Source organism: Pelodiscus sinensis, chromosome 4, assembly GCF_052426305.1.
Source record: "Pelodiscus sinensis isolate ZL-2025 chromosome 4, ASM5242630v1, whole genome shotgun sequence".
NCBI lineage: Eukaryota > Metazoa > Chordata > Testudines > Trionychidae > Pelodiscus > Pelodiscus sinensis.
This window is the reverse complement of record NC_143055.1, coordinates 103,510,857-103,525,211: the sequence shown is the minus strand read 5'-3', so window position 1 is coordinate 103,525,211 and position 14,355 is coordinate 103,510,857. Positions and strand designations below refer to the sequence as shown.

The window sequence follows — 14,355 nt, the reverse complement described above, 5'->3', positions numbered from 1 at the left end:
AAAATATTATCAGCACAGCAACTAGTGTTGTCCATATTTAAGGCTGCCCCACACTTCCTATTATAAGATCCTCTTTTAAATTGCTTGTAGCTTTCACCAAAGTTTGAAATTTTCCATACTGGGCTGTTTTCCTCAGCCAGAATTTTTTCACAAGTTTTGGCAATTTGTTTCTGAAAACAAGATTATGGAAAATACATCGTTTTGCCAATGTTAAGAAAAAAACCCAACCAAAGGTGAATCTGATGATTAAGGCTGTTAAATACTGTACTAGTTAATTGGATTCTGCCACAGAATTTCGAAGTGATGCTAAAGTCCTTTTAATCATATTTTTCACAGGTGATTACTAATTGCATGTTCTGCATTTTCTGGGTGCCTGACTTGAGACCCTGACATCTGATTTTCAGAGGTATAGTTGCAATTGTAAGTGGTCAAAAGTCAGTGGGAGCTGTGCTTTGAACAAGTAACATACTATATAATGTGAAGAACTCTTAAAAATCAGGCCATATGCAACTCAAATTGGGCATGCAGAATAAATGTGTACTTATGACTTTGTGTCTTAATTTTCTATCTGTAAAATTGGGACAATAACCCCCTCACTTTACAGAGCTTTGGTGAACCATAATCTGAATAATGTTTGTGAAGTACTCCAGGACTATCGCGAGGAGCACCATAGAAAGAAGCATGAAGAAATTAATAATTCTGTCTTCAGAACAGAGATTGGATAGTGTGAAATAAGTATATTCTGGGGCCTCACATTGAATTATGGGAAGTGTGGGGGGAAGGAGAAATTGACTAATAGTTCATTCAGTGAGCACCAGCTGTCCTGTGCATTGAATGAGGCAGGGGTTCTGGAGGGAAAATAGTATGTGATCATATCATGAAAGACTGCATCAGAATCGATATACACAAAAAGGCTGATTTTTGAGTGCTTGGTCTTGCAACCTTAATATTCTTTTAATGTCATTTTTTGTTTGTAACTGATGATAAATTGTCCCTGGGAATTATGGATGTATCTAATCACATACAAACAGAAGAGACTTAAGGTACAGACTCACGTTAGAGCTTCAGAGTAATTATAATGAGGTGAGACTCCCAGAAACTTCTGCACTTCATCCATCACAGTAGCTGGGTCACTTCTTAGCTGTTGTCCATCAATAATTAGCAACTGTAAGGATAGATATATTGGCCTTTTAATAAAAAAGACTTAGTTCAATAAACTAAGATACCTCATTTCTTCTGTGGTATAACTGAAAGCAAGGTGGATTTGAGGTAATACTGCTTCAATAGCAGACTGCAATTCAACTGTTTCTAGGCTTATTTTCTTTCAGCTCTGAATGATGCTAGAGAAGTATAGCCTTGCATCTGAGGGAACTCTTTGGATGACTCTGTTGTTTTCTCAAGATAGTTATTTTTACAATCATAAGCAAAGAATAAAATCAGAATAGCAAAGATATTCAGAATACTGAGAAAAACAGATTAAAAAAAAACTTGGTCAGACACATTCAAAAGCATTAAAATACACACTGAGCACTCAGAATAAATAAATATCCTGGAATTAAATAGTACCACTATGTAGATGCAGTAGATTGACAGTATCTGATAATCTATATATCATTATTACAGATCTTTCATAAGTATACTAGCAAAATCAGGTCTGATGCAAAGTTACCTCAGTGCTGCACAGGACTTTGTGCTATACACAGAAGCTTTTGCAGGACAGAACTCTACAGATAATAATTAAGTTGGATGAGGCTGTTTCATATTTATTGTGAATCTTATAAATTATTAACTTTTTGAGTGCACATTAGTAAGCACAATAAGTGCACTTTCTGCACACACATCATAAAGAATGAGTGTACATTGCTGTGTATCTTGTAAAATTAATCACTGAAACTAGAAAAACATGACGGTACCCAATTTTACAAGGAATATGTCCATGTGCACCGGCATACCTAATTGCAAAGTCTTCATTTGCTGCAGAAACTAACTACTTCATGGGGGAGAGAGAACCCTTAACATACATGTTAAGAACACAGAAAGCAAACAGGTAATTGGAGTCCTGGTTCTCTTGCAGACCCAGAATACCATGCATGTTCTGAAATCTGAGAGACTGCATTTTGTCCCTCTCTCTTATCAGGACTAGAGATGGAGTAAACAACTTACTGCAGGAAGTCCTACTTGCCATCGATCTCCCAACATGTGGGCATATTTTGTGAAGAACTTTGCAACTTGTGGGCCAGAACGTGTTGCCTATCAAAAGAGAAGTAGGACTAAAGGGAGAAGATACAAGTCACTGTCAAATCCAGCCCTCATCTTTCTTGCTAGCAATGAGACTGGTCTATTTCCCTCTAAGTAGTGCAGCTTGAGACTATTCATACAGAAAAGGCCAACCACAAACAGAGCTGGATTCCAGAAATCTTTTTGGCCATCTAGCTCATAGAGTAAGTAGAGGGCACAGCTTATGCTGCCGAGTTTCAACACAGAGATTCTTTACGTCTTGGTCAGATTAGGCAGTCCCAGGAGAGATTGTTTATTGCCCTATATATCTCTTTTCTTTCTGTACCCGCATATGCTCATATGATCATAATCTGAAGGTGTGTTGTATTAATCTGTTTTTTGGAATGAAACAGTTATTCTGTGAAGATTTTTTTTTAAATAAATGTATCTAGGGGTGGATGGGTGTGTATAGATTTTCCAGGAAAATTTTCCAAAAATGAATTAAAAAGCATCTCAAGATTATATGTGATAATGGTATAAATTCAGATAATTGTTACCAAAATTAGTAAATTGTGTGAAATGGATAGTAGGAAATTACCTGAGAAGTGGGAAAGTGAGTTAACCATCTTTCTATATGGGTAGCATACCACCCAGGGATCAGACATCTCTTCTGGAGAGTCTTTAACTCTGAAGGAGCCCAATGGTCTGATGCAATCACTTCATAGAAATTAAACTTCAGAGCAGCAGGGTCCTCATGAGATCGCTGGTGCTAGCATACAAAATATAAGAGATAATTAGGTATAGTTAGATAGAAAATTAAGCCATAAGAGAGTAAGAAAGTGACTATTGTACTATTTCAAACTTCCAAACATGGTAGAGAATTTAGCCAATTGTAGCTTCATTGCTGTTATGTTAATATGATGAAATATGCTAGATGGATAATGGTCTCATTTAAATGTTAGTAGTGCCTATCATACCCTTAATATTAACATGATCACCACCGCCACCACCAGCCAATCACGTAGCACAAACCAAAAACCTATGACTGTTTCAATGGCAGAAGATTGTCTGTGGTGCCCACCATTCTCATGTGTTGTGGGCTTGAGGCAGAAAAGCATTTGGTGAAATTATATAGCTTGTATTATGCAGTAGATCAGATTAAATGATCTATTCCAGCCTAAACATATATATGAATCATCTATGTTACTAAAAAGGTATGTTATCCAGGCACTCAGTTAACTATTTGTAGAGACCAACAAGCCCATGTTAAAATGATACAGAGTATAATTTATTCAAACATTCAGAACCGGTAGCTTTTCACATGTACTTTTGTGGTCACTTGGTGAAGGTAAGCAATTACAGGTTCAAATTCTGTCAGAGTCGATGGCTAGACGACAGGCTTCTTTCGGAAGAAGCTAGACTACAGGTTTCTTTCAGAAGAAGCTTTTCTGGAAGAGATCTTGAAAAAGAGCGTCCACACAGCAAAAATACATCGAAAAAGCAATCTGCTTTTTTGAAAGATAGCATCCACATTGATTGGATGCGATCTCACATTTAAATTGTGATTACTATGGACGGAGTGGCCACCAGGGCACCTGTGCTTTTTCTTGCAGGTCTCTTCTTTTGAAAAAAACCCTTCCTCCCCCATCCACACACGCTTTTTTCTGAAAGAGCTCTTTTGGAAAAGGGCTTCTTCCTTGTAGAAAGAGGTTTTCCAATGTTGTAAAAACCCCAGCGTTCTTTCAATTTTCTGTTGAAAGAATGCAATTGCAGTGTGGATGTTAAGTGTTGTTTTTCCAGAAAAACTCTGCAGAAAAACTCTGCTCTCCTCTTGAGCATCCCCCAGGAAGGGGTAGGAACAAGTTACCACCCTCTGCTTTTGATTGTGTTGCCCATTTTTCAGTTGCAAGGTCCCTACCTGATACCAGGAGTATGCCCGATCTGATGGGTCAATAAGAATGGTAATAATCTTGGCCTTGGGGACCAAAGAAGCTGCTCGTTTTGGAGCTTCCTCAGAATGGAAGTAGTTGGCACTTTTCTCAAACAGAAAGTCAGTGGTGACATTGGAAGGGGTAGGAAAGAAATCCATGTACCTGGGTAGAAGGAGACTATGACTGGAATTAAGAAAATAATCCATTTTTTGTGCATATATTCCTGCATTTCATAGCATGAGGAAATGATTATCTGCAAACATGATTCACCAATGGACAGAAATCAAAACTCGACTGGTCAAAAGAGTCATTCTACACTTGTAAGCGTAAACACTGTAAACACTGGCCAGGGAGCAATGATGTGAGTAGCTAAACATTGTGAATCTATTGGCAATTGTTTCCACTAGTGATAAGAAAAGTACTAATTGTTCTTACAATTATTAGTCAGTGAATAACTGGAAATACTGTTTTCCTAAAAGCATTTTTAACAATAACAGTGTTCATGGAGATTCACATCTAAGTGTTCCTAATCTGAAATCAAGAGGCACGTCTACACAGCAGGGCTAAAGCCAAAATAAGCTATGTATCTTGAGCTATGTCAGTTGCGTAGCTAAAGTCAAAATAGCTTATTTTGGCTTTTGGCACTGTCTACAGAGCAGGAAGTCTGAGAAAGACCGCTCTTCCTCTGACTTCCTTTACTCCTTGTAAAATTAGGGTTACATAAGTCAAAGTAAGAAGTACTCCAGCTCAACATTATTTTGACATTATGTCTAAATAACTGCTTATTGTATAGATGCGGACTACCGTATTTTCCGGCGTATAAGGCGACTGGGCGTATAAGACGACCCCCTAATTTTTTAGTTAAAATATAGGGTTTTGTCTTATACCCCAGCGCCCCTCCGCCTCTCCGGCTTTGCTCCCGGTATCCCTGGTCTGCTGGAGACGGTGCCCAGCAGACCAGAAGCACCGGGAGCAAAGCCGCAGCAGCCGCCGCTTCGGCTTTGCTCCCAGTGCCTCTGGTCTGCTGGGGACCATCTCCAGCAGACCAGGGACACCGGGAGCAAAGCCTCTGAGGACTCCCCAGCAGCGGGACAGCCCCGGCGCCCCTGGGCTGCCCCGGCGCCGGAGCCCCTCCGCGGCTTTAGGTTCATTAACCCAATATATTGTTTGAATGCTTCCCCGGATATAGGCCATTCATCTAGATGTATGTTGGGGTTAACAAAATAAATCTGCAATCTCCCTCACCTTTTGTTATGACACAATCCATACATGTCTCACAAATAAACAAACTCCACAAAAGTAGATATGCATCTTACAATAAAATTCAGGCTAATAAAAGGCATCTGGAGTCGCGGTTATATCAATAGCAACATGAGACCTGCTCCATTATGTAGTATGAAAAAATGTGCAATGAAGCATTCCATCTCCTTGGTTTTCACAACCTAATGAATCTAATAATTCAATATGTCTCTTACAATAAGAGTAGCCATTGTGATAATGTTGTTTTCAGTGATTTTTAAATATTTTCATTGTGTCTATTCATCATTCCAGCGTACGTACAGCTTTGTATTATTTAAACAATTCAAGAATAGCCTTTTAAAATACATATATGGGGCAATGTTGCTCCTGTATATTAGCTTTAATATAAGTTTGAGTACTGCTACTATCTTTTGGTAAATGAATCATTGCAAAATAATTACTTTAAAGATTTAAAAACCCATGTTAAAGAATCTGAGAGGATTGACAACCTAAAGTTTCTTAGTAATGGCTCAGTTCTGCCGCCCTTTGCTATGCTGAATAGTGATTTACTCCACAAGCAGAGTGAATGGCTAGATTATGCCACACTCACTCATGTTGAGCAAGACCCAACTTTAAGAGTAGTTTATAATGAGAAGGATGGCAAATTCTAGCCTGTTAAAATCAATACGATCATGATGAAACTGCAGAGGAAGGTACATAGAGAGAAAAATATCTCATCTGAACTGGGCTCTCTATTGTTTTAGTTTACCGGAAACTATGACAGTTATTTTAACATTTAAATAAAATTAAGGACAACACTTGATTAAGTGTCCCGTCATTATGAATTAGTTTCTAATTCACTCTGATAGTGCCAAGCATAGCAAATTCATCTGGTAATTATGTGGTTGTCATATATACTTCTATAATAGCTCCATTTTGATTTAGCATGCTTTAATAATTGATATTTATTTTGTTAGTCTTCTTACCAGTCAATTCCCTTGTGATAGTTGTTTCCATTGAAGAATTGAACTTCTTCAAAAGTTTTTGGACTAGGGAGATTACTGATTATGGAAGGATGCATAAGGAGAAATAAATAAAGTGCTGTTGTTCCTAAAGGGAGGGGAAAAAAACAAAACCAAGACATGGAATTATTTGGCACAGTAAGGAAAGGTAGGATATATCTAAAGCTTTTAAATTCAAGAATGTATTTCTGAACAGACACAGGAGTTTTAAATATGCAGGTAAATTTATTTGTCCTGTGGTCATTAACTCTTTCATTCTCAAGAGTCCATATTCTGCTCCGATGCATGTGTAAGGTTTCTATTTACATCAGAGGAATAGAAAAAATCTGGCTATATCATTAGTAACATATTGCATGTTAAAACAATATGCATTTTGTATCTCTTTTCATAAATAATTATTGTAGAACTGTGTCCGTTTCTGTCAGCCTTCATCAATATCTGCTTATCTCCTCTAGGTTGCTAGATGTTAAAGAATACACACCTTTGCACAAGTGGTAACATTAATTCTCACCAAGCTAGACAAAGGACAAGTCCACCCAATAAAACTGGGTTTCATTATATAAATGATGGTTTAAAAGAGAGGTCCTATTTTATTCAAGCCACTTTCTCCCCATAAGCAATGAAATGGTTAACAACAGCTATCCATTCCTATTCAGAATGTATTACACGTATAATTTTGAATTTACTTTGTCATGCATAGTTTCAAATAAATTTATACATCAAAAAGTTAGGGAATTGTACGCTTAGAACACTATTAATGTAGAAATCCAACATCATCTGAGCTTGCCAGTGGAACCTTTGCTCGTTTATGGCACAGGGATTTTGAAGATCATGACATTTAAATAGACACCAATCTTCTTATCCATCATTCTCCCTAGATTATTGTATTGGTCTGAAACCTGGACAGCCTACAGACATCACCTGAAAGTCCTTGAGAGGTATCACCAATGCTGCTTCCACAAGATCTTAAAGATCAAATGGGAAGACAGGCATGCTAACATCAGTGTTCTGGAAGAGGTAAAGACCACCAGTATTGAGACAATGATAATCTGTCGGCAACTTTTCTGGACTAGTCATGTTGTTCAGATGCCAGACCAAAGCCTCCCAAAACAAGTCCTGTTTTCTCAGCTGAAAGAAGGGTACTGTAACGAGGGAGGACAACTGAAGCATTATAAGGACTTGCTAAAGGATAACTTAAAGAAAGTGCAACATTGATGTTGACAGTTGGGAGAAACTTGCACAGAATAGCTCAAAATGGAGAGAAGCTAGGAGGAGAATATCCGCAGGAGGAAGGGGAGACTGGCTTCTAGTCATGGTCAACAGCCTCCTGCTGTACCTGGAAACATCTGTCCTCATTACAACAGAACTTGTGGTTCAAGGATCAGCTTTAGCAGCCACTTGAGGGTACACAACTCCCATGAGAGATAATCATATTTAGGCAAAGAGTGATCATCCATCATCATCAATATGTTTAGAATCACATCCACCATTCAAGTCAGTGTACTTCACCACTTCTCACCTGTTTTTTGAGGTCCAATCACAAGAAATTTCGGTAGATGGTCACAAGTTTTATCTCTGGACCAGATATCCCTATGTCGTTTATCATCACATGGATTCTGAGGGGATAAAAGGAAAACAATTATTTCTGACACGCTGGCAGAAATTTCAAATGTTATACAGTGGGGTGAAATCTTAGCATTGTTGAAGTCAGCAGCAAAACTTTCCAAATGTCACTCTAGCAATTCAGACCTGCAAGGAACAAAGCTCTCTGTCCCCAAACAATGAATCAGTTAAAAATGTTAAGCAAGGACTTGAGTGCATGGCCTGCAGGTATAAGAGGCAAAGGGAGGCAGTGACTTCCTTAAGTCTTAGTGCTCAACCTCCCCACTCCTATTCTTAAAGCCCTGCACAGATACAAAATTTGCAAACAAAACTTGTATCTGCATCGCATCTATGTCCACAAAAATGAGCCGTGGATATCTGCATCCACACCAGCGGATGCGGACATCCGCACATGGATATCCATGGATTTGCAGGGCTCTAACAATTCTGATTGTTCCTGAAGGCTCCCACAGCAGGCTGTTACAGACAGGCGAGTCTTCCCCCAAAGTTAATTTATTAACTTAAAAGTGAAGTCTTCCAGCTTGCCAGACCTACTAGCATAACATAGCTGTGGTTAGGAAGATGATATAAAATAGAGTTCCCTTTTTCTAAATGTGATGAACATTGCAATGAACTCACTAAATCCCTCTGACTGATTAATTCAAAGTAATGTCAGTGTTTCAGTGTGTTAAATATGTAATAATCTGGAATGATTACTATGTGAGGGTGTAAGAGTATATTTAAAATATAAAATCAACCAAGAAATACCGATTAAGAAAATGTAAAACAGAAAAGAGCTTCATCATGTAATCCATAATATTTAATGTTGTATTTACCAGGACAGCTCACTTGCCCTTTCTACAAAGATTTTGCAAATAAATATTTGACAAACTTCAGGATACAGTATATCAACAAACCTGTGACATTTTTTTCCTCCAAAATTTAATGCTTTTAATTAGGTACTGTCAGCATAGTCAGTCTTCACATTCTCCTCCAGTTTCTTTAGAAATAAATTTTAGAAAGTGTTGGGGTTTCTTCAAATGTCATTAGCTACATTTGGGTCAGGGATTTGGCTGGAAGACTTGAGTAGGGAGGGGAATGGAAGAGAAGAGGAAGATAGTGGGAAAGGGGAAGGGCCTGGATGGAACAGTAATGGGATGTGGGCAGAGTCACTGGCTGGGGAGTTTGCCTCCCCAAGCAGGAGCTTCATCTATGGACCATGCAGTGCATCATAGTGATGGTGAAACTCATCTAGGCAATTCTAAAGATTCGGGATTCATAAAGGTAAAAGCAATGCACCCTACAGGAACCATTTGATTCCATTTGAATGATAAGCTGTCAGAATGCTGAAAAATTCTAAGGCCATTATTTCTTTTGTCCTGTTCTTACCTCTTACTTTAAAGCCATTATTCATTGTGGTCAATCATTTCCCCAAAGTAACCCCTTAATGAAATCCTCTAGTGAAATTTTACCTACACAGTTTCATTGTCAGCAGGCAGCCTCACTCATTTGCCTTTGCATAGACTAGCAATGGAAGACGTGATTTTTTTAATGAATTAAGTTAACCAAATACAAGGGGAATTTTTTTTATCTGGTTCAAGTCAGTATAGCTCTATCAGTGGAAGATAGGCCAATATATATATTAGCTGCAGATATTGTCAAAACTAGTTAAAAACAAATTCTGCTCTCTTATCACCATGGATTTCCTTTGGCTTACTCTGGATTTACAGTTATGTAACGGAGGCCTTATCTACACTGGCAAGTTTTGTTGCCAAAACCCCTTTTTGTCAACAAACCCAGGGAGCATCCACATTGCACCATGACAAGAGTTGTAACAAACACCCAGTTTTGGCAACAAAAAAAGGCCAGCCTCACGTGGGACTTGTCTCTCCCCCTTTCTCTTTACTGTCGACAACCAGGCAGCATGTAATATGGTAGGTTTTTTTGTGGAGTTTATTGAAGACCAGCATGTTTCCCACAATGCTTGATTAGCCACTCTGGCCAGCGCTTTTAACTTCACTGCTCTGCATCCACATAAACAAGTACACAGATGTGCCTCTCCCACCTGCAAATGCCAGGAACTTTAAAATCCATTTCTTGGGGTCTGGTTCATTGTGTAGTAGTCTTCATAGCATCAAAAGGGGTGGTTGTCACTAAAGATGCTCTTCTTGGAGCATCCCATAGCTTTTGTACCCTATCAATGTCTGGGATGCAGAATTGGTGCAATTACAGGTGTGAGTGACCTGGAGGAACTGGGACATGTGCGGTCATGTTTCTTGAGCCCTGTGTGAGAAGGGGCATGGGTGAGACACGCTACAATGCAAAGCCAAGGTAAAGGAACTCAAGAGGCATACCAGAATCTGAAGGAGGCAAACAGCTAGTCTGGTGCAGCACCCAAAACATGCTGTTTTTATAAAGAATTGGATGCAATCCTGAGTGGGGACCCTCTGCCCACATCCAAGGCTTCATAAGCCAAGTCTGTAAGGGGTAAGCTGCATCACCTAGGACCACTATAGGAATTTCCACATCTCCCACTGTAATTTTCTGGTCTGGAAAGAAAGTCCCAGCCTGCAGCTTTCTGAACAAACCACTGTTACTCTAGATGTGTGCATCATAATCCTTTCCAGACCACCCTGCATTTATGTCTGTGAAACACCCTTGGCGATCCACAAGTGCTTGAAGCACCATGGAGAAGTATCCCTTACTCTGAGGCAAGAAGGGGTGGCACCATATGGGAATACGTGTGCTATTGATTGTCCCAACAGTTTGGAAAGTCCTTTTAAGCGGAGCCAGCCACTGTGTCACCCACATTTCTCAGTTACAGTCTTATGCAGCAAAATGCCCTGCACACTTGCATAAGCGCTGCCCACTGGCAGACTTCTCTACTCCAAAGTGATTTGCGACTGAGTGGTCGCAACCAGGAGTCAACAGCTTCCAGAAAGCAATGGCCACATACTTCACTACCAGGAGAGCACCTTCATTTGGGAGTCCTTGGCCACAGTTCAGGGACCAGCTCACCACACAGCTCCAGGAAGGTTGCTTTATGCCTCCCAAAGTTCTTTCGCCACTGGTCTTCACCTGAACAAAAATGTGATCCCACCACTCAGTGCTGGTTTCTCTAACCCAGAAGTGATAGAATCATAGAATCATAGAATAATAGGACTGGAAGGGACCTCGAGAGGTCATCGAGTCCAGCCCCCCGCCCTCAAGGCAGGATCAAGCTCCGTCTACACCATCCCTGACAGATGTCTATCTAACCTGTTCTTAAATATCTCCAGAGAGGGAGATTCCACCACCTCCCTTGGCAATTTATTCCAATATTTGACCACCCTGACAGTTAGGAATTTTTTCCTAATGTCCAATCTAAACCTCCCCTGCTGCACTTTAAGCCCATTACTCCTTGTCCTGTCCTCAGAAACCAAGAGGAACAAATTTTCTCCTTCCTCCTTGTGACACCCTTTTAGATATTTGAAAACCGCTATCATGTCCCCCCTCTGTGACAGCCCAATGCAATGCCACTTCACTGCTGTCCCTGTCACTCACATTGTTGTCTGCATCAGGGTCTTCGATCTCTCCTATTAATTGCATATGTAGCTCTGCTGCAATGCGTGATATCCTAAGTACATTGAACATAACATGGGAGCAAAGTCTGGGATTCATGATTTTTCACAACAGATGGACTGTCATTCAAGTGGGCTGAAATTAATCTGGAAGCCCTGGTAAGGCTGAGAGGCAAAGAGGTGGCTGGCAGGATGTTTTTTCACATTCCCAAAATATCTAGCAGTACGTTGTGCATTACCACTGTACTTAACGACTGAAGATGATACCAAGCACTGTGGGATGCTTACCCAAATTGCTTTGCTCTTTCTGCCAACAGAGGAAATAAACAATGTGGCCATGGTATGTTGACAATGGGTGGCAGAAAAACAAGTTTGGTGAGTTTTCAGTTTTGGTGACTTTTGCATATCAAAAGCACTTTAATTTGCCAAACCTTTACAGTGTAGATGTAGACAGAAAGTATGCTTCAGTGTATGATGTGTTGAATCAAAGGGGAGCCAAGAATGGTAATTATTTGATAATTGCTATCCTGGCACTAGGGGCAGCATTGATGTTCATTTCAAATGTTGGTGGGGACTAGTTATTATTGAGTTGGGGTGAGAGTCTCCTTTACTTTCAAGGTAACTGTTTATGCAAATGGCTCTCTCCCATGTATGAATTTTTCCTAGTAGTTTTAAAGAAGGGGACTTTAAAGGGCATCATATTCTAAGAAGCCTTACTACAGCTGCATTGACTTAATGCTAGTGATTTCCCATTAATAGGCACAGGGAATCAACATTGAGGTAGATCCCATTCATCTGTTTTCATTCTAATGATTATGCATCAAGATAAGTTACTACAATGTGATGCATCAAGAAAACAAGAGAGAAGAAATGCTCAGATAAATTGCAATCAGCTGCTCTTAAAGAGGCTGGTATTTGATCGAGTGTAACCAAATACATTACTTTATTCATGTATCTATAATGGCAGCTAACAAATATGCAAATATATATTTTATTCAAAGCTGTTGTCTTAAAAGAAAATAAAGTGAATAAAAAAGGCTTTTTAAACAAACCAACCTATTTTCATTTTAATGTGTCTTTTTGCAAAAGATTTTAGAAGTGCACTGTAACTGAAGCATTATAAATGGGACTATTGACAGGCATGTTACATTACCTGCCAAAGAGGGTCCTTTTGCTCAGGGAAGAGTTCAAAGTACTTGTGAGCAAGCTGAACTGGAGGCAGGGTCTGTAGTTTTAGGTTAGTCCAGCTCTTAACAAAGTTGGCCAGATTCAAAAAGGTGTACAACCCCAGACGGTCATTCCCGTAGTTGGACAAATGGGTCATGAAGATGCTGATCTGAAAGGTAAACAAAAGTGTTTAATAAACTTTGCAACAGCAGGACATCAATAGATGGCAGTAGTTGCTTTTGGAAGATTGAGTCTTGCATTTTTCTGTTATTAAAAAAATTTGAACTAGCTCTGCCTCTACTTTTGCACATTCACATTCTAACTGGGAGTCATGCCTGTTTGCAAGTTTTACAGCCCTAATTTTGTCTGCCTTTGCAGTATCCCTTTCCAGTTTCCCTGTCTCACTCGAGGATTTGTTCCCTCATCAATTTCAACTGACATTAAAATGTTACATTCAGACTCTTCTTCCTTCTCTTGCAAAACAGTTTTCCGCCCCATTTTCTTTGTTGGTTTTAATCCTTGACCTCTCTTAAACAGCATGCCTTGAAGTTTGATTTTTTCCGATTTTCCTAAATAGTCTTGCTTGCTATAATATTCATAGGTTTCTAGTACTTCCACAATTCATTGCACTTCTATTTTTCATCCTAAGAAACGGTGAAGTGCATTTACCCCTCAGGAAGGTGCCTATAGCTTAAACTAGAGCTGATACTTTCAAACACAATGTGGGTTTTCTTACATAACACTTAAATTATCCCAGTTTTCTTTAAGACTTTTCTGGAACTTCTCCACAAGCACAATATTCAGGCAAGGAGGAAAGATTTACCTCACAGAGACTGTGGCTACACTGTGGACTACAGGAGTAACCAAGTACTTCCTGTAGCAAAGGGATGTGACCTTCTGTGAAGAGGGACATCCTGGACGGGCCTGAAAGCCTCTGCTGGCAGGAACTGGAAAATCCTCTGCTAGACATGGAAGGGAGGAGCCACAGGAACAGGAAGTATAAGAGGCTCAGACATGGGAGGCAGCAGATATCTCCCATTTGTGCTCTGGGCAGGAGACTGACCAGAGGCACCTTGACTATGCAGAGACTGATACTTGGAATCTTAGACTTCCCCAAGCTGAGGAGTTGCCAGGATTGTACCTCACCGACTACTCCAAAGAGGTCAAGGTTGACCAGTGGGTGCAGATGTAAGCAAAGGGGAGTTTAGGGGAATCCGACTATTGTCTGGCTCAGTGGCAGATTTATTGTTAGTGAGGCCCTGTGCTTAGCTTCATTTCTTCGACCCAGCCAAGAAAAAAAAGTTCATTCTTCATGTCCCTTCTACTTTTCATTATTTTTCTTCATCCTCCTCCTATATTATAAGTATTAAGAAGTAAATGAAAATAAAGTGATTGTTTTGTAGTCTAACTTTTTTTTCACAGACCAATTGAAAATTGCTGAGGGTCTCGGAGGACCACTTAATGATCTTTCCAAAGATTGTTTGCACCATTAGCTAACTATTGTAAAGTGCTTTGGATAAAAGCACTTTATAAACAAAAGCCCATAATCTTTCCTCAGTCCACTTGAATGGAGTTCTCAGAACACAGTGTGAGAACTTCTGATCTAGAAGAAAGCTT

The 14,355-nt window shown here is 39.6% G+C and overlaps 1 protein-coding gene across 3 annotated transcripts in view; it reads right to left on the bottom strand.

Annotated features, from left to right (window-relative positions):
* The window catches only part of LOC102456831 (N-heparan sulfate sulfotransferase 4), a 259,856-nt gene that overhangs the window by 25,765 nt on the left and 219,736 nt on the right, over positions 1 to 14,355 (bottom strand). For 2 of the 3 annotated variants that reach the window (XM_075929806.2, XM_006112754.5), the window contains exons 8-13: positions 12,725 to 12,907; positions 7,929 to 8,025; positions 6,374 to 6,497; positions 4,136 to 4,310; positions 2,816 to 2,986; positions 1,056 to 1,165 (exon numbers count right to left, since the gene is read on the bottom strand). In XM_075929806.2, coding sequence (XP_075785921.2) covers positions 1,056 to 1,165; positions 2,816 to 2,986; positions 4,136 to 4,310; positions 6,374 to 6,497; positions 7,929 to 8,025; positions 12,725 to 12,907 — 860 coding nt within the window. The remainder of the gene's footprint in view (positions 1 to 1,055; positions 1,166 to 2,815; positions 2,987 to 4,135; positions 4,311 to 6,373; positions 6,498 to 7,928; positions 8,026 to 12,724; positions 12,908 to 14,355) is intronic. The other variant, XM_014580495.4, reaches the window with a different exon arrangement.